General features: G+C 43.1%; 1 protein-coding gene across 1 annotated transcript in view; it reads right to left on the bottom strand.

Moving 5' to 3' along the window:
- The window catches only part of FER1L6 (fer-1 like family member 6), a 102,022-nt gene that overhangs the window by 66,535 nt on the left and 16,135 nt on the right, over window positions 1–19,352 (bottom strand). The window contains 7 exon segments of the mRNA XM_006767370.2: window positions 2,846–2,946; window positions 3,534–3,654; window positions 7,645–7,828; window positions 8,528–8,636; window positions 13,468–13,820; window positions 17,587–17,779; window positions 18,737–18,923. Of these exon segments, the coding sequence (XP_006767433.1) occupies window positions 2,846–2,946; window positions 3,534–3,654; window positions 7,645–7,828; window positions 8,528–8,636; window positions 13,468–13,820; window positions 17,587–17,779; window positions 18,737–18,923 (1,248 nt within the window).

Below are 19,352 nucleotides of genomic sequence, written 5' to 3'. Positions count from 1 at the left end.
TATGATAGGAAGGAAGGAAGGAAGGAGGAAGGAAGGAAGGAAGGAAGGAAGGAAGGAAGGAAGGAAGGAAGGAAGGAAGGAAGGAAGGAGAGAAAGAAAGAGAAACAAAAGGGGAAGCCTAAGATGCCACATCTCCCCATGCTCTGCCTGCTGCAATTGGAGGCCTCATGTGAAATTCTCTTTGGGTGTATAGTCAAGTTACATTTTTCTCTTAATTTTTAAAAAGAATTAAAAGCATTATATTTTGTAGAGGGAGTCTTGTTTTACATGTCTATTGTTCTTAGAGGCACTAGGAATTTCATTCCCCTACCCTCCCAGGATGGACCAGCCAAGGGAGATATGGGGGGCACTTCTGACTTCTCATCTCTCTCCCTTCTTCATAGGGGGAAAAATTACTATTTCCTCATCAAAATGGGGGTGAATGACCACAGCACATGTTTCTGTTCATCTTTCGTTTGTCAGACACAGGCTGCTGCTGGCTGTGGGCAGCCTTCTCACCCCACATGGCAAATGGTCTGGCCCTCCTCAGGGAAGCCTCAAAGACCAGCTGCTCAACCATGAATGGGTTTGGGGGACCAAGAAGCCCACCATGACCTCAGGTCCAAGTTGCTTTCTCAAATCCAGGTTTACCAAATATAAAACTAACATTTTCATCTCTGTCCAACCATCATGAATGTTTTTTCTATTGATTATGAAATTGAAAGAGGAATGATTATCATCCCAACTAACCCCCAATACTGAAAAGTTATTGAACTACTAATTTGCCACAGTGAGATCATAAAGCTTTTTAAAGATGCTTAAAAGAAGCCCTGGCCAGTGTTATTCAGTTGGCTGAGCATCGTCTCATGCACCAAAAGGTTGCTGATTTGATTCCTGGTCAGGGCACATACCAGGGTTGTAGGCTCCATCCCCAGTAAGGGGGCATACAGGAGGTAGTCGATCATGTTTTTCTCTCACATCAATGTTTCTCTCCCTCTCTCGCTCTCTCATCCCTCCCTTCCTCTCTCTCTAAAATCAATAAAACACTTTTTAAAAATACAGTTGTTTATTTTAAAAAAAAAATGCTTAAAAGGAATTGCAAGTGGCACTTAGCTCACAGCAAGAGTAGCACTGATATATATTGCTTCTACTATGAAAAACATGACAAAAATTAAAATAGAAAGAAAAATACTACATATTTTTTTCTCTTCTTTTCTTTTTTAAGTAAAAATGCTTGTATAGTTGAGAGATTAGGAAATCCAGAACTTATCGAACAGAATACCAGAATGTCGCCATCCCCTATCTACTCATTTTTTCCTTCCAGCAACTGAATAGCCACCCCTTTTCTATTAATTCCATTATGAGAGATTCTCATCTTTGTTCCAGTCCTGACTTAATTTCAAGAGTTAGTCCAAGCGCGTCCTTGTGTGGTAGATAGATCTAACATGACCCCCGAAGATCTCCATCTCTATTCTTGTCATTGTGTAATCCCCTCCCTTAGAATGTGCACTGGACCCAGTGACTTATTCATAATAGAATATAGCAAGAATGTGATGGGATGGCATTCCCAAGATTGGGTCTGAGAAGACCGTGACTCCCGTCTTTTTGGCACGCGCTCTCTGACTCTTCGCTGGCTCACTCTGATGAAGTCAGCTGTCATGTAGTGAGAGCTGGTGGAGAGGCCCAAGTAGTGAGGAATTGAGGTTGATTTATAACCCTCCACTACAAAGGAACTGAAGTCCTCAATCCAACAGTCTGAGAACTGAATTCTACAAATAACCATGTGAGCGATCTTGGAAGCAAATCCTTGCTGAGCCTTGAGATAACCCAGTCAGTGCCTTGACTTCAGTCTGTGAGAGGCTCTGAGCAAAGGACCAAGCTCTGCCACACCTGTACTCATGGCCAGTAGAACTGAGTCTATTAACAGAGATAATAAATACTGTGTTAAGTCACTAAATTTGAGGGTTATTGGTTATTCGGTAATAAGTAACTGATACCCTATTTTTGAATCTTTGTATTCATCTCTTGAAAAAAGAGCCAGACCACTGTACCAATTTTTTGGTAATTTCCACATAAAGGTGGAATATTGGCGCTAGATGAAAGGTAGATGAAAGGCAGACCTATTTTCTACAATGTCTCCAAGTTCCATCTTAGTCTAACGACTTGTTTGCATGTAACTAACATTTTTCTATATCATGTTGGTTTTTTCTCTTTAATGCTCAGGAGCCCAGGTATAGGGGACAGTTAGGTTCAGGGCCTCAGGTCTGGTAGACTTAATTTGTTCCTATTAATGCATTATATGATGAATTCTATTAAACAGTATTTGATAGAACGTATTCATCTCATTGTCAATGTAATTGTTGAGTATTTACTAAATGCAAAAAAAACACGCTGGGCACTACCACTGCTGGCATTTTTCTTTTTCCTTTTTTAAGAATCCTCACCCAAGGATATATTTATTGGAGAGAGAAAGAGAGAGGGAGAGAGAGAAACATTTAGTTGCCTCCTGTGAGCGCCTTGACCGGGGATCAAACCCACGACTTTTTTGGTGAACAGGACAACGGGACAACACTCCAACTGACTGAGCCACCCTGCCAGGACACTGCTGCCATTTTTCTTGTTTCATAAAGAGTTTCAGCAATAAGTCTTTTTTATCTTCTCTTTTCTTTTTCCCTTTGCTTTAGATTTTAGTTATTAATGTTTTAGGAAGCAAAAGTAATCCCACTTGTGCCAGCTAAATTACTGAACCAAATAAAGATAGATGGAACACTGAAATGCCCATCTGAATGCATGCAAATGGACTACTTTCTAAGATAATTAAAAGCTGATTCCATATACGCTCAGCACCCCACCCACCGGCTAGTACCTGCTTTGACTGATGAAGTCATTGAGCACCGTCTTCATTTTCTCCTCTGGTGCTTCCTCTGAAATCTTGATCAATTCTTTCACTTCTTCTATACTTTCTTCCTGAAAACAAACCACAGAGGTGAAGAAATAAGAGGTGAGAATGAGACACTGTAGTGGAGATATTGATTGTAACACCCCAGAAATAATATATAGCTATTTTTTTGTTTGTTTTAGAAATGAAGGAAGATTTTCCGTTTTCTTGTATCTGAACTGGAAAATACTACTGCATGATGATTCTTAGTTTTCCTTTTCTTAACTGGATTCGGGCTGAACTTGTAGGAAACTGTCCACCATGTTAGGGATTTAGGCTTTTACATTTGTTGAAACCAGGATCTATCAATTTTGTGGGAGAACTGTCAATCCCCTGCTCTTTGGAGATTAGGGAAACAGCCTACCATAGGCCCTACACCAATAAGAAGCAGAGCAGGGATCTGAATTCAGATAGTTGATGTAAAGTCCAGGGATTTTGCAAAATGTATTCTCATTCCTCTGGGTCCATGTGGTAAGAGGGGCCATGAGTCCTCCAAATGCAACAACTTCAATTTATTTGTATTTAGACTAAAGTCAAGACCTTCTACTGGGTGGATAAAAAATCCTTTGGCCTCCAGCTTCCCAATGATCAATTCCATGGCCTGTCAGTCACCTACCAGCAGGTCCGCCATTTTCTCCAGCATGTTGGACCAGTACAGCCTAAACGTCTGGTCTCCCCAGGAACTGATGAAGTAGACGCAGGGCTTCTTGGCCTCAAATGGCAAGTAGTTGTAATTTCTGTGAAAACATATTAGGACATAAGTTGGCAATCAAATGTTTTCAGGCAATTCCAGCCACAGATTCATGTTTTGTATGTTCTATGTGGGGTGGGTGAGGGGTGGTGACAAAACTACCCAAGTATCATTAATTCCATCCTTAGCCTATACTTGGGGACTCATGAGCAATAAACAATGAACAGTGATGTGGCTGAGGAGAAGAGAGGTACTAACAGCTACTGCTATCAGACTCAGGGAAAAACTGGAAATGATCAACAGAGGGCAGAATTTATCAAGCAAGCCTTCTTCAGGGAGGAAGGTTTTAAAGTGAGAGAGGAAAGAAGGGGGGAAAACTGACATCATTCCTTTATGTCTATATGCTAGGCACTGTGTAAGGATCACTTGAGATAACAGATATAAATGTATTTTGTAAACTGAAACTGCTAGAGAAATGTAAGAGGGTAACATGATTAATGAGGATAAAAGCATATCACTCAAACTAAACTTCAGGATCCCATGGCTTCCCTGCCATCCATCCATCCACCCATCCATCCATCCAATATTTACTGTTACCAGGCATTAGTGCTAATGATGCAGGTGACTCCCTAGGCTAAGAAGGGACAAGAGGGATGTCAAAGTACCTAGAAGGGGAAATGCAGCACCAAAGAGAATTTTGGGGGGAGACAGTGGAGTATGCTTAAATGTGATGAGGAGAAGACAGTTAACAGGATGAGACTGCAGACAGGAGAAGTTTTCATCCCAATAAGCTAAAGAGAACTTTAGCCTGAAGGAATGCATGATTGGTTTTTTTTTTTAGCTCTCCAACCCCAATGTCTTTTGGAAATCATGCCCCATGGTCTGTTCTGCAGACAATACACCAGCAGGTGCCCATTCATAAGAGAAGCCAAATAAATTCTTGGCAGAAACTCAGGTTGTTATTACAGCAAGAAAACAAAATAATTAAAGGGGTTAGAACCAAACTGCTTGCAGGTCTTTTAAAAATTATCACATTGAGAATCCTGCAGCTGAATACTTTCCCTCTCAATGTTGTGCTTTGTTCCAAGGTTTCTTTGTGCTAATGATGTTCAAGGCCTTTGTCTCTTTGGTACCCAGGGTCTCCTGGTCTCACTGGGTCTCGGTTTCTCAGGTAAATTATAGTGCAGATGGAAGACAGCAGATGGGAGGGCACCACGTTGCCAGTGGAAAGAGAAGGCTGCCAGTTTGAATGGTTGCCCTGACACATGACCAGCCTTGTGACTTTGGTCAAGGGTAGGCCTGGAATCCAAGAATCAAATGATGACCCATCATTAGGTGTCTGTGCTCCAAACTCATTGCTGAGCTCCAGCCCAATACATAAATTCATGTGAGTGCATGTGCTTTGCAAAACTGGAAAGTCCAGAACAAACACACAGTGGTATTTTAAGTGCTATGCTAAACCACCCCTTATAAGATGGTATTTTAATGAAGGCAACAGACAAATAAATTGTGTGTATATGTGTGCACACGCATGTAGGGGTCTATTACAGACACAGGATCTTCCAATTTAGTTGCTGCCACCCTAGCATGCCACTATGTGGACAGATCCTCAATATAGTGACTGAGAAATATACAGAAAGTCCCAAAACACTAGCATGACTTACTTTGGTTTCCTCGAGCCAGCTGTTCAGACTAATATAAGGTCCATCCAAGGTTGCCTTGAGACCTCTCATCTCCTCCCTAACCTTCCCACACTATATCCCCTGACATTGTCACCAATGGTCAATAATAGGCTAGTCCAACAAGGTGAGGGATGTTCTTGCTACCTGGTCCCAGTGAAAGAATGCAGAATATTTCTGATTAGTTTCAGAGAAGACCTTCAGATCCCGTTATAGGATCCACTCATTGAGGTCCTCAGTTTTAAAAATGGACAGAGAAGCTATTAAGGGACTGGGAAATTTGGGGTTCTTTATGGTGTGTGCAAGGGAGGATGGACAGCCAAGTATGGCTGCCAGAGATACCAAAAAAGGCCCCAACGAAGATGGTCTATGGGAAGGGGTAAGGTGGTCCATGGGAGGGGGGAGATGGCCCCATGAGAGGGACAGGATTTAGAAAACATGGGGCATGCTAAAAAGGAAGAGGACAACAGTTAGGATTATTTTCACTAACTCCTTTCTACTTTTTTCCGAACACTCTCTCTCCATGTCTTAAGCCCCTTCTCATTCTTTAGGATGTCACCTTTTCTGTGATATTTCCAACTCTTCACTTCCTCCCTGGGCAGAGTAGTCACCTCCTCCTCTCTCTGCTTCCATAATACTCTGTGCCCAACCCAGTTATAGCAACTCCTTAAATCATCTGGAAACAGTGATGAGCATCTACATGTGCCAGGCACAGAGAGGAGCAGAAACATGGGGGAATAGCACAGGCCCTGCCTCAGAGTGCTCAGTCTAATGGGGACACAGAGAAGTTAACATGTCTTCATGCAGTGTCATCAGTGCTTGGAGGAGGTGAGTGCCAAGTCCAAATCAAACTTGGGATTCAGGAAAAGGAACTTGGTCTTTGTCCTGAAGGTTAATGGGAGCCAGCAGTTTCGAGGAGGGGATTTGTTGCCTGGCAAAGGGGAGAGCATGTTTAGAAAGACGAGAAGCAGCAGTTTAGGGAACTGCCAGGGCCATTGTGTGGCTGGAGGAAACGTGGAGTTTGGGAAGTGACTGAAGATGTTGGCAGAGAAGTAGACGGGCATTGAATAACCAAGTTATGGCCTCTGAAATTAATCCTGAAAGCCACTGGCCGCCCATGGACGATGCCAATTGGGGAGTCACTGGTTCAGATAGATAGTTTGGTAAGTTTCTTGAAGAACATTCAAGCCAGATAATGGTTTTTAAATAATCCAGTTGAAGATGCCAACTCGCTGAATTAAGAAATGGCAAGAGATATAGGAAATACTTAAGAACTAGAACTGACTATACTTTATTGCTGATTGGATGTGGGTAGTAAGGAAAAAGAGAATGACAATTTTGTGGTTAAAAGGACTCAGAGGATGGGAGGACCAGTCTATGAGATTGGAAAGATGGGAAGAGAAGCAACGTTGTCTGCGTAGACCATGAGCCTGGTGAAAAATTTGTGGGATGCCCAGGGGATCGGTTTGGCTCTGTGCCAGGAAAGAAGGCTGTCTGGGGAAATAGATTGAATCCTGGTTTTCCTAATAGTGGTCAGTGAGCCATGGATCCATGCCCAGAGAGAGAGTCCAGATGGAGAAGAGCAGAGGGTGAAGAACTCTGGTGACGTGGGTCCAATCTCCTTGCATGTAAACGAGAAGAGCAATGTGCTCTTGTGAGAGTCCCTGCAGATCATGAAGTCTTTGTTCCCGGCACAAGGCTCAGAACACAGAGGTCTCTCACTGTGTGTGCCTTCCCCTTATTCTCATAAATCCCTTGGTTGGTGCTTGAACCACTTTCTTAAAACCGAATTCTATGATTTTACGTCTCTTTACATGTTGAGATTTTACATGGGTTCGAGCTCAGTGAGGGTACATGTAGGTGCCGGCTGTTTTCTGACAGTCTTTTCTGGTGGCTAACAATTGTTTTTTGAGTTGTTCAGTTGGACTGTGTCAAAGTAAAATAAGAAGTGATGTATTTAATAATGTCACTAAATTGAGTTTGCATAACAGCACAGAACTCAGATGAATATAATAACTGTTAATAGGGTTTGTATTGAATTTTTAAATTCCGGCCTTCCTACCTGTTATGCATCAAAGTTCTAGAATAAAGGGGACTTCAGATCTGATCATAATAACCATCATCATTGCTCTGCCCTTAAGTGAATTACCTGGATGTGTCATTTCAAGAGTTGTTGACATGAAACTAAGGATTCAGGAGAGTGGCACTTACCATGATGGCCAGACGTATGCTTGCTCCCATAACTGAGATTAACAATAATAATAATGTTTCTGGTTTTAGAGAAGAACTGAAACTAACAGTCCCAGAAATTGGTCAGACTCCCACTGTCAGAAACTGTTGCTTCTGCCATCTCCTACCTGTTTCCTTCTGTCACGAGTGGCTTCTCCGGGTGAGTGGTGGAGACCATAGGGATGGCAACCTCCTGCGCTGTGTCCCTTTCTCCCTCTTGCAGCAGCGGAAGGGTGTCTTCTTCAGCTGATTCAGCTGACTTCTTCTTACTCCCATGATGGGAGCCTCCATCAATCAAGTTTCCAAAATTACCTGCAGAGGTAGCAGCAAGGGGAGAGGGGCCAGGTGTCACTCAAGAAGCAGAATCAGGCAGCTTGACATAGGGACCCAAGTTCATGTCCTCCCCAAGCAGGGAAATAAGATCTCAGTATGAAGGTGGGAAGAGCATGGTCAGACCAAAGAAATAAGACTGACAATGACAATGAGCCATCATCTATAACCATGCTATGTCCTCATCTGTAAAAACTACTTAAGTTACAAATTAACTGGATTCCATCTCCATTTCTTTCTTTGAAACAGATTTCCAGATGTGAATCAAGGCATTCTCTGATGGAATATCCAATCTTGGAATCATTTTTCCAGAATGTGCATCAGCCCAGAAAGATTTCTGGGAGTTATAATAACAGCACCCACTATATGCATGGCACTCTGCCTGCACTGATCCATGAAACCCTTGCAACAGTTCTATGAGAAGTTATCATTATTCCTATTTAATAGATGAAGAAACTGAGGCCCAGAGAAATTAAGTGAGCCTCATATAATGCAACCAGGTTTACTAACCCAAATCTGTCAGAATCCAAACTATATTCTTAATATGTTTTTTAAAGTATGAAAATAAATCTATCCCTTATGTAGAAATACAAGAGCAAACAAGGAATTATTAACTGTTTTCTCAAGAAATGGTTGTATGGCCCATGTCATGTGCCAGGCACTGTGCTTGGCCGCACTTACCAATAGAAACTTCAAAGCTAATGGGTTTATCTCCAATCTTCCGGTCAATCATGGTGGCTTCAAAAAATGCCCCAAAGAGTAAAAATTCCTCATATTTTTCTGGTACAATCTATAGAAAGAAAAAGTATATATGAGATAGGCCTGGTTCCTTATATTTTATCATTAGGAAGCTGATGCTAACCTGGTCCGGGGAATTCATAGGCATTTGAGTCTCAGTGTCAGCCTGGAATGGCACACACTTTCCCCACTAATCAGACAGGCAGGAACCGGGACCTGCAAATTGCATATCCAAATTCAATCATTTATCTAGAATGTAGTCTCAACCTTCAGAACTTCTACCTTACAATAAAAATGTCCTCTTTAGGATATTTATCTATTTATTATTATAATTTTTCAATTACAGTTGACATTCAATATTATTTTATACTAGAGGCCCAGTGCACAAAATTCATGCACTGGTAGGATCCCTAGAGGCTGCTGGTTGACAGCTAGGGACTCCCTCCCTTCCCCCAGTTGACTCCGCCCCCTGGTTGAACTCCCAGACGACCTCCATACTACACTTTTATTATATAGGATTAGTTTAAGGTGTACAGCATAGTGGTTAGATATTTATATAATTTACAAAGTGATCCCCCCATCAGTCTAGTGCCCACCTGGCACCATACATAATTATTATAATATTATTAACTATAGTTTACATCCCTGTGGTATTTTGCAACTGCTAATTTGTACTTCTTAATTCCTTCACCTTTTTCACCCAGTTCCCCAACTCCCATCCCTTCTGGCAACCACCAGTCTTCTCTCTATATCTATGAGTCTGTTTTAATTTTGTTTATTTTGTTCATTAGATTCCACATATAAGTGAAATCATATGGTATTTGTCTTTCTCTGACTTATTACACTTAGCATAATACCCTTTAGGTCCATTCATGTTGTCACAAGTCATAGGATTTTATCCCTTTTTATAGCCAAGTAACATTCCATTATATATATATATATATATATATATATATATACCCATCCTCTTCTTATATAACATCTTCTCTATCCAATTATCTATTGATGAGAATCCTTTTATTTTAAAACATAAGCTTGGGCATATTATCTTTCTAAGATGCTGTTGTGAAATAGAAATATGGAATCATCTTCTGGTGGGTAGGCATTTAGAAAACAGAAAACCAAAGATGAGATACTCAGGCATAGGATGAAACCCCTACATTTGAGCGTAGTTTTATGGACTATACAGGGTGGTCACATGCATTATATGTGTTCCTCTTAACAACCCTGAGAGATCAACATTTAGATAATTCCTATTGTACAGATAAAGAAATTGAGGATACAGAGCTTGAGGTTGAGTTAATAACTTTCCCAAGTATTCTGATCACAGATCCAGTGCTCTTTGAATTCTAAACATGTGCTTAACTCAAAGTCAGACTTTACGCCCAGACAAAAGGGGGAGAGGGTTAGGCACGCACATGAGCATCAGCCAGTCAAGTGCACACAGGGTGGGCTATATGCACTCTGGTTGCTCTGTGAGGGGTGCAGGGCCCAGAAGCACAACAATATAAATTGCTTTTACACTGAAAACAGCCTTAGAGTGCATCTGCTCCAACCTCCACCTTTTACCCAAATAAACTACAGCTCAGAGAGACAGAAAGGGGCTGGCTTGCTAAGATCACACAGCAAGTTAAAGACAGCCAAGATGTGAGACCTGGTCTCCACTGAGGCTGCCTCCTCCAGCAGCCTGCATTCTGAAACACTAGACTATGACAGGTGTTAACCTAAAAATAGAAATGCAAAGTGAGAGGCAACAGCGCTTACTTGAGATCCAGAAGAATTGCAATGTGGGGAAGCACTGACTCAGACAGGAACCCAAACAGTGTTCCAATTACAGGGGAAAGGCAGCGGTTTTTAAGAGAAAGAGAAGGGAAATGATTACATGAATAGAAGAAAGGAATTTCTATTGGTGCAAATAACTTACATTACTCTTTAGCTGTATATGACTGGTTACTGATTCTTAAGGATGCCTACAATTTCCAGCCTTGTGGTAAAGGGTCTGCTTGCCTGTTAGCTCCACAAACAATTGTTTGGAAGGCAATGCAGCTCTGGCCCAGTCCTAAGGTTATTTTGCACAGTTCACACTTTCCAAAGTTTCAAGGAATAAGACGTATGAGGCCGTTCCTCTGGAATGGCTGCCCTGACTCTATTCTAACATGGCTCCACTTATGCCAGTTTCTCACACAGGAGCCATCCCAAGATAGCACACAGCTATTTACAAATGACTCCTATTGACAGGGAACAGGCTGGTGCCTCAGGGAGCAGATGTTGCTGGGACGGGTGACACAGCATCACATTTCTGAGCAAAGAGGCTGAATAAGCCAGAATCATGTAATCTGTGCTTCCTGGTTTTGTGATTGGATTTATTGAACTCAATGGAAAGAACAGTAAGATTCCTCTAAGGATCAATGCAGCTCTGGTCTCAGGGTTTAAAGAGCCTCATTCAATCAAGAACCTCAAACCCCGACTCTCAGAGAGCCAAAGGGTTTCCACACCATTAGGTGGAGGTCACCCCTTCCTTCACACGGGAGCCTCCTGTGCTCTCAGCATCCGCAGGAACTGTGTCTGTTGACCAGAAGATGCCGGACAGGGTGGGGGTCCAGTGCTGGACCTTAGTCACAGAGCACACACCCCTCCCACCTGCTGCCACTGTGTCCACTGGCTGTAAACCAGCCACTTATCTCACCTTCCTGGGGCCAGGTTTACTCTCTGGGAGGAGGGCAAAAATTACTCAGAGACCTGGAGGGAATGTAGGCCATGTGGCCTGGAAGAGGGACAGCAGGCGCCATAGCCAGACAAACCCTCTTCAAATCCCAACTCTGCTACTTCCCAGCTGGTGGACTTTGGGCCAGTCATGTCCACTCTCCAGGTGTCACTTTCCTTGCCTGTGAGCTAACCATCACAATGGGGCCTACAGGGGAAACGAGATCATCCATGTGGAGCACCTAGTAGTATAAAACTTACATGTGTATGTGCTACAAATGGTAGTCATGACACGTATTTCAACAGCTTAGAATTCATGTCTTAAGCCTACCCATCCTTCAAGGCTCAGCTCAAATGGCTCTTCCTTCTGGAAGCATATCTTGACTCCCTGAGCTGGAAAAATAATGATGGCAATGTTAACCAAGCTGCTATTATGTGTCAGATGCGGTATTAAGAACTTTACCTACATTATCGCATGTAATTCTCATCACTACCCTGGGAGGGAGATATTTTATTTTACCCATTTAAAGATGAGGACACTGCAGTCCCGTGAAAGATTAAAATATCTGTTCGATGTGACTAATATTTACTGAGCACTTACTATGGGTCAGTCTCTGTTCTAAGTACTTTGCATTCATCAAATCCTCTGTATGAGCCTATAAAGTAGAGGTTATTACTGGAATAAAGCATCAGAAGCTTCAGTCACTTGCCCAAAGATTCAAACAGAGGCAATGTTTTTCCACGTGGCAATCCCTGTTTAGAAAAGAGTGGCCAGTCTGAACAGCAGGAAATACTGACACAGGGTCAGACTTAGGGGCTATCAGCTTAGGTGGCTACTACACTACCCACAATTTCTGGCAAAGTCCAAAAAAGCCCAGTTTCCAAAGTTGGCATATATTCTCAAGAAACACACAAACACAATCACCTCAAGGCACTGTCATTTTTAACAAACCAACAGTACACATTTCCAGAGAGTATTTCCCAACATATAATTTCAGAGGGAAGGCTGGGGAGGCTGACAAAATACTCAAAATTAAGTCACCAACAATAGGGTAGAGAGCTCTAAATAGCTGCCCACTGGTGGTGGGAGCAAACCATAGCATCATCGGTAACAACAGCAGCATGGCTAAGAGCTCTGCTGAGCATTTTGCAGATTTCCCACACTCACCCCCACTTATCTGATAGGGGATGCCTATCAGAGAGGGACTATTACTATCCCATTTTGTTGATGACCAAACTGAAACACGAAGAGGTGTTATTAGTATCAGAGCCATGATACTAATATTTCCAAGCATGTGCTGCAACCTCTCCCCGACAGTTTCTTAAGATTCATTAGATCCCAGCAGTAAAAATAAGTGGACCTTCCCAGGCTAAGGTCACCCACATGCTACAATCCTGTAGTCTGTCTAGACCTTCCTAGGAAAGCACAGCTCTGGGGGACCCCCATCACCTCCCCTCCCCACCTGAAATGACTGTCTGGTTGATCTGAGAAACACACTCCCAGAGGCAGAGCCATCCAGGCTGAGAGCTGCGATCCACCCACCTCTGCTACTAACAAAACAGAAAGTTCTCTCTGTTTAAGCTACGGAGTACTGTTGCTAAACTAAACAGTTGAGAGGTTATTCACAGTTTGTGTTTATCCTGAAGCCCAAGATTTCTTTTCCATAACAGAACCAGGCTGGAAAATGCTAATGTGCTTCATATCAATAAGCAAAGATAAGTATTTTCTTGAGTTGTGATTTTCCCACAGGCTTGGGCAAGGGAAGAGGTTTCTCAATGTCTTGTGTCCCAGTTTGTCACCCACGCTTCCTCCTCTCATCCCTTCTCCCACATTACCTCCCATCCACAGCATGGCTGAGCTAAAAACAAAGCTGAACAAAACAGGCCACATATATAGTTCAGTTGATCACCCCACCACCCACTCCCACCAGCTCCTCCAGATAACTTCTATTTCTCTTTTACTTTGGTTTCTATGGGAATTGTGTTGGGGGGGACACTCAAGGAATTTACCAGCAGCAGATGGGCGTGATGTGTGCAGGAAGAGGCAGAGGATCTGCCCCGGAAAATGAGACTGAGCCAACACACATGTGCAGGGGGAGTGAGAGCTCCGCAGGCCTTTGGGGACCTGTGGCAGGTGCTGCTCCTCTTTGGCTTTACCTCATAGGTGAGTTCAGACTTACTTCTGGGGGTACATCGAAAGGCTCCACCTCGACCTCGGTGGAGTTGGTTTTGTCTGAAGCCTGCTGGGGTTTTCCACTGTCTGTTTTGTCACCCTTGTCTTTACTTGAGCCTTTGGAAGATTTGGAGTCTTTGTCCTTTGAAGACAACTTGAGGTCCTTGAGTGCCTTGGAAAATTTAGACTCCTGTGCCCCTCCCGAGAGGATTTCCACAGCAATTTCCACCAAAATTCTGCCCCTGAATGACACGCCTTCTCCAAAGCCTTCATTCATTTCCTGGTAGTCGTCCATCAGACTGTGGTTCCTGGGTGAGCCGTACAGGTTAATCCAGGCAGGTCCAAAGGTAGGTAGGAAGCCTAAAAAGATCCCAAACTTTAGTTGTGTGGTTATGTTTACAAGTTGATTTTTTTTGTTTTATGGAAGTTGTGCACATTCACTTAGAAATATGAGACAGAGAAGCATCAATCAGACCATCAAACCTCAGAGGGAAGGTAGGGGAGGTGGGGGTAAGGGGGAGAGATCAACCAAAGGACTTATATGCTAGCATATAGGCCTAACCAATGGACACAGACAACAGGGGGGTGAGGGCATAGTCCTAACCAATGGACACAGACAATAGGCGGGTGAGGGCATGAGTGGGGAAATGGGGGGTAATGTGGGGATAAGGACACATATGTAATAACTTAATCAATAAAAAAATTAAAAAAGAAATATGATATACAGAAAAGACAAGAGAAAATATTTGCAGTCTATGTTATCACCAATAGATAGTCATAATTATCATTTTGCTATATTTCTTTCTAGTCTTTCTTCCATGCAAATGTCTACACTTGTTCACAGTTGAAATAATCTTATGACAACCAAGATTACTATACCCAGCAAAGCTATCAATTAGCATTGAAGGTCAGATAAAGAGTTTCACAGACAAGAATAAGCTAAAGGAGTTCATCACCACCAAACCAGTGTTACATGAAATGTTGAAGGGTATTCTTTAAGAAGAGAGAGAAGAGGAAGAAAAAAAGATTAAAAAATCTTATATAATAAAAGGCTAATATGCAAATAGACCCAATGGCAGAATGACAGGTCACTATGATGTGCACTGACCACCAGGGGGCAGACGCTCAATGCAGGAGCTGCCCTCTGGTGGTCAGTGCTGTCCTTCAGGGGAGCACCACTCAGCCAGAAGCCAGGTTCATGGCTGGCACGCGCAGCAGCGGTAGTGGGAACCTCTCCCACCTCTGTGGCAGCGCTAAGGATGTCCATGCGGGGAGCAGGCCTAAGCCATCAGTTGGACATCCCCTGAAGGCTCTAGGACTGCAAGACGGTGCAGGCTGGGCTGAGGGCCCCACTCCCCACGAAGTGCATGAATTTTGTGCACTGGGCCTCTAGTAAAATGGCAATAAATACATATCTATCAACAGTTGAATCTAAAAATTGAAATAAATGAACTAGAAATCTAATGAACAAAATAAACTGATGAATAAAATAGAACCAGAGGCATGAAAACATGGAACAGACTGACGAATCTCAGAAGGAAAGGGTAGGGGAGAAGGTGGGAAGAGATTAACTAAAGATCTTATATGCATATATGCAGTACCTATGGACACAGACAATAGGGTGGTGAAGGCCTGGGGCAGGGCAGGAACTGGGTAGAGGGGAGTAATGGGAGGGAAAAAGAGGGACATCTGTAATACCCCCAACAATAAATATTTTTTTTAAAAAAAAGGGAAAAAAGAAATCATCTTATGTATGTTGATGTGCATACTTGTCTCTTTCATTCGTTGATCAAATTCACCAGGCACCATGCTAGACTCTAAACATAGAGCCGAGTGGAGAATAAGGAAAATACATACATACATTAAACAAATGTTTACATTGTAGATGTTATGAAGGAGATATACCTTGTGCTGCAAGAACAAACAGGCTGATACAGCATGGAGAGAAGTCAGGCAGAGAGAGAAACAGGAGAGAAAAGAGAGATTTCTAGGCAGAGGGAAAGCATATGTCCTCCGGAAAGGAGACAGAAGAAGCTGAAAGAGAAAGCCAGAGTGGCTTAGTCCAGAGAGCAAGCTGTGTGAGATGAATTTGGACAGGTGAGCAGGTTTGGGGGCCCTGACAAGCTCTTTACTCTAGAAATTATGGGAATATTTTAGAGGGATTTAAGTAAAGATATAACATAATCAGATGTGTGTTTTAAAATCAGTCTAATGCCCAGCCAGAGTGGCTCATTGGTTGAGTATCAACCTATCCATTCCTGGGTTGTGGGCTCAATCCCCAGTTTGGGGCATGCAGGAGGCAGCCAATCAATGATTCTCTCTCATCATTGATGGTATCAAACCGTGACCTCCTGCTTCAGGGACAATGCTCATCCATTGAACCATACCAGCTAGGCTCTTATCTCTCTCTCCCCCCCTCCCTCATTCTCCCTTCCTCTCTGAAATCAATAAAAAATCTGAAAAATCAGTGTGGCTGCTATGTGAATTGAATGTAAGAATGGATGTTGGCAAACTGGTTTGGGGACTACATCATCATCAAAATGGAAGGCATCGGTGGCTTCTAGGATGATGGTACTGGAGACTGAGAGAAGTAAATATTCTGAGATATGTTCTAAACATAGAACTGAAAAGACCTCAGGATTGTAATTTGCTATTAGCGTATTTACCTTTCTTAATACATAACGTCCGAGAAAAGACACAGTATCTATGTAACATCTCCTTGGCAACAGAATGTTCCTTTTTGCCAGGCGGTATGACATGGCCACCCTGAATCTTGAAAGCCTGGGTTCAAGCCTCAAACCTCCGCTCTGTCATTTTTGAGCTGTGTGACCTCAGACAGGTTTGATAACTTCCCCATGCCTCAGTTTCCTCATCTGTGAAATGAAGATGCTAATAATCCCTATCTCATCTATTAGGATTAAAAGATAATGTCTATTAAGTGCTTCACTTAAGAGCTCAAGAATATTAGCCATTACTCTTAATAAATATATTCATCATCATGTGCTTAACAATTACCTTTGTTTTACTGTTATCCATAGTTTGATGCCTAAATGTTTCCTCTCCCTGCCCCGCAGCCCCATCAACTAGAGTCTGTCCTTCCATTGAGTAAATTTTAAGATGCAGAGGGATTGTGTTAAAAAGAATAGAAGTATTTTATGGCCCCTGATGTCTACTTTCTAAACACTGTTCTACATCTCCCTGAACACCATCAAGATGTCCCTGCAAAGCTGTGGGTAAAACCCGTTTGCATCTAGCTGAGAAATCTGTAGACAGGCAGGGTATGCTTTCTGCATGAAGCATCCTGTGGGGAACTGTTCAGCAATATGAGGAGTTAAGCAACAGATATTTATTGAGACTTTCAACAGGGTCGCTCTGTGAGGGGCACAAAAATTCGATCTTGACCTCTGCTTATGCCAAGCCTTCAGTATGTATGTATATATGCACACATACACACGCACGCACAAACATATACATCAATTAGCACAGATTTGTAGTGCAGAGAAAGATTGCTTTAGGACTGAAAGGAGGGAACGCTGTTGGGGTATTTAGAGAATCATCACCTACTGATTTAGGTTTTGTACATAAAGAACTTTATAGTGGGTGGAAGCTTTCGGCCGACTCAGTGGGTGAGCTGGGACTCTGTCCCTCCCTGGCCCTTGAGTGCACTGTTGGCAGCGCCTCCCTGCCCTACTCCTGCTCCCCTGCTCCCATCAGTGAGTTGGAGGCACAATTTGGGGGAATCACTTAAACATGGAAAAGCCATTTTTAGCTTATGAGCCATGCAAAAATATGTGTCAGGCCAGATGTGGCCCATGGACCACAGTTTTCCCACCTCTGATCTACTCTAAACACTTCATTTTTCAATTAAGAAACCTAAGGCCCAGGGAGAGGGAGTGACTGCCTTGAGGACACATAGTGAAGCTCATGAAAGACCTGGGATGGCGAACAGGCCTCAAGGCTCCCGAGTCTGGCTCCATCTTCTGCCCTGAACCAATCCAAACCAGAGACCACACAGAACATGAAGGGCCTAACACAGCGCCTGCTCTAAGCCTCTCACTTAACAGATGAGGGCTCCAATTCAATCATGTCCAGGCGCTGTGTCTAAATCAGACACGTGAGGCTTTACCTTTATCTCCCTCCTGTTCATTGGAGATTTTCTTCAGGTCAATGAAATGGGTTGCCAGCGCGACATCGTTCACGCTGCCTTCATCCCACACCTGAATTTTCACCCTCCGACACAAGGGAGGGAACATTTCCTTGAAGATCACCTGTTCATGCCACACGGGATCGGCACAATTCTTCTGCACCGTGGTTCGCCCCTAAAAACAAAGCCAGGAGAATGGGAACCATGGAAAGAAAACATGACTTACCCAGGAAAACTCATCAAACCTGCCGGAAATATGAAGTGAGTTCTTAAAAACAATGAACCTTCCTCCACCCAACACCCGTGAAAATCAGTTACACCCAGTGAACATTACTGATGTCCTACTCTGCGCCGGACACTGTGCCAGGCACTGGGGCAAAGGTAAGGCTCGGGGCCTGCCCTCAGGAAGTTCTCATCCTCATACCAGGACGGGGGTGAAACTAACACTGTGCTATGAACAGCAGTGTTCCCCATACCTCAGGGAATGCAGCAGATTTAAACCCAGAGTTCATGTTTTATAAAAGGAGGAATCTGTGTAAATCACGTTCCCAGTCTGGACCTCATCATAAAATGGAGTTGATGTCCTATTGACTGGCAAGACAATCCACATCAAAAATACTACGGTGTTCACCCTGCCGAGTGGAGGGGTCGTGTAGACATATAGTTAAGGGCAGAGGCAATATGTGTCAACTGAAGCTTCAAAGCCCAGCCAACCAGGACTGAGCTTCAACCATGTGCCCAGGCCCTGGTATTTCCAATGGCTCGTAAGCAGGGAACAGGGATGTTCAGATTTACACAGGATAACGACCACCTGGGCAGACTGTGGAGCAGATTGGGAGAAGGCTGGTAGTTCTGCAGGGACTGGGTCACAGCTCAGAGAAGTAGCCAGAGGTAAGAAAGGCGGCCTGTCTGCCCAGGCTCTAACCATGATGCCGAGTGGCTCCTCTCCATGATCTCCAATGGACAGTGAGTGAGCAATCCTCCCCTTCTTGCCACATGACTCGGTGCCTCTTTGCGGCAAGTTTTTTCTCTCAAGGCACTTCCTAATTTTGATTTTAACTTCATATCATTTGACTAGAAATGTCCTAGGTAAAGACCAGGCCTGTCATTGTTGGTGACAACAGTTCCTCACCATCTGCCCAGCGAAGGAGACCTCCACGAAGGGATCCACGAGGTCCTTACTGTCACCCACAAATGCTTTGGTCACGTTCGCCATGATGCTGGAGTTCATCTTGGGCAACCCTTCTGCTTTGTAGAGTCTCACATAGAATCTGGCCCAGGGTCTCTCTGATGGAAACCCTTGAGGGATCAAAAGGTTCCTTAGAGGAGGACAAAAACAAAAAATAAAAAAGCGCTCTCTCGTAAAAGAATAGGGAGAAAAGCTAGAAAGCATAAGAAAGATCCTGATATCTGACAGAAATCTGAAAAGATTAGGATCTATTGCTAAAATGAGTTTTCTTCTTAGTTTAATGATAGTGAAGGGTATGATTAGAGTGAATGCAAACTCACTTAGGTCCTACAATTATAGAATAAACACTGTCTCCCACGCTGTACCTTACAATAGGTACATTAAGTCTCCCCATTTTATAAATCAGTGGTTGAAATTATAATTCTTTCAAAGGAAAATCAGCTAAATTCAAATAAATCAGATAAGCTCAGGAATAGCTTGTCTGCTATGGGTTATTATAGGAAGACAGGCTCTACTTGTCCTAGAAACTGACTTCCTAATGCATAGTTACACCTTCCAT

This window comes from Myotis davidii, unplaced genomic scaffold, assembly GCF_000327345.1.
Source record: "Myotis davidii unplaced genomic scaffold, ASM32734v1 scaffold200, whole genome shotgun sequence".
Taxonomy (NCBI): domain Eukaryota; kingdom Metazoa; phylum Chordata; class Mammalia; order Chiroptera; family Vespertilionidae; genus Myotis; species Myotis davidii.
The sequence above is the reverse complement of the archived record's forward strand: the minus strand, read 5'-3'. Positions and strand labels throughout refer to the sequence as shown.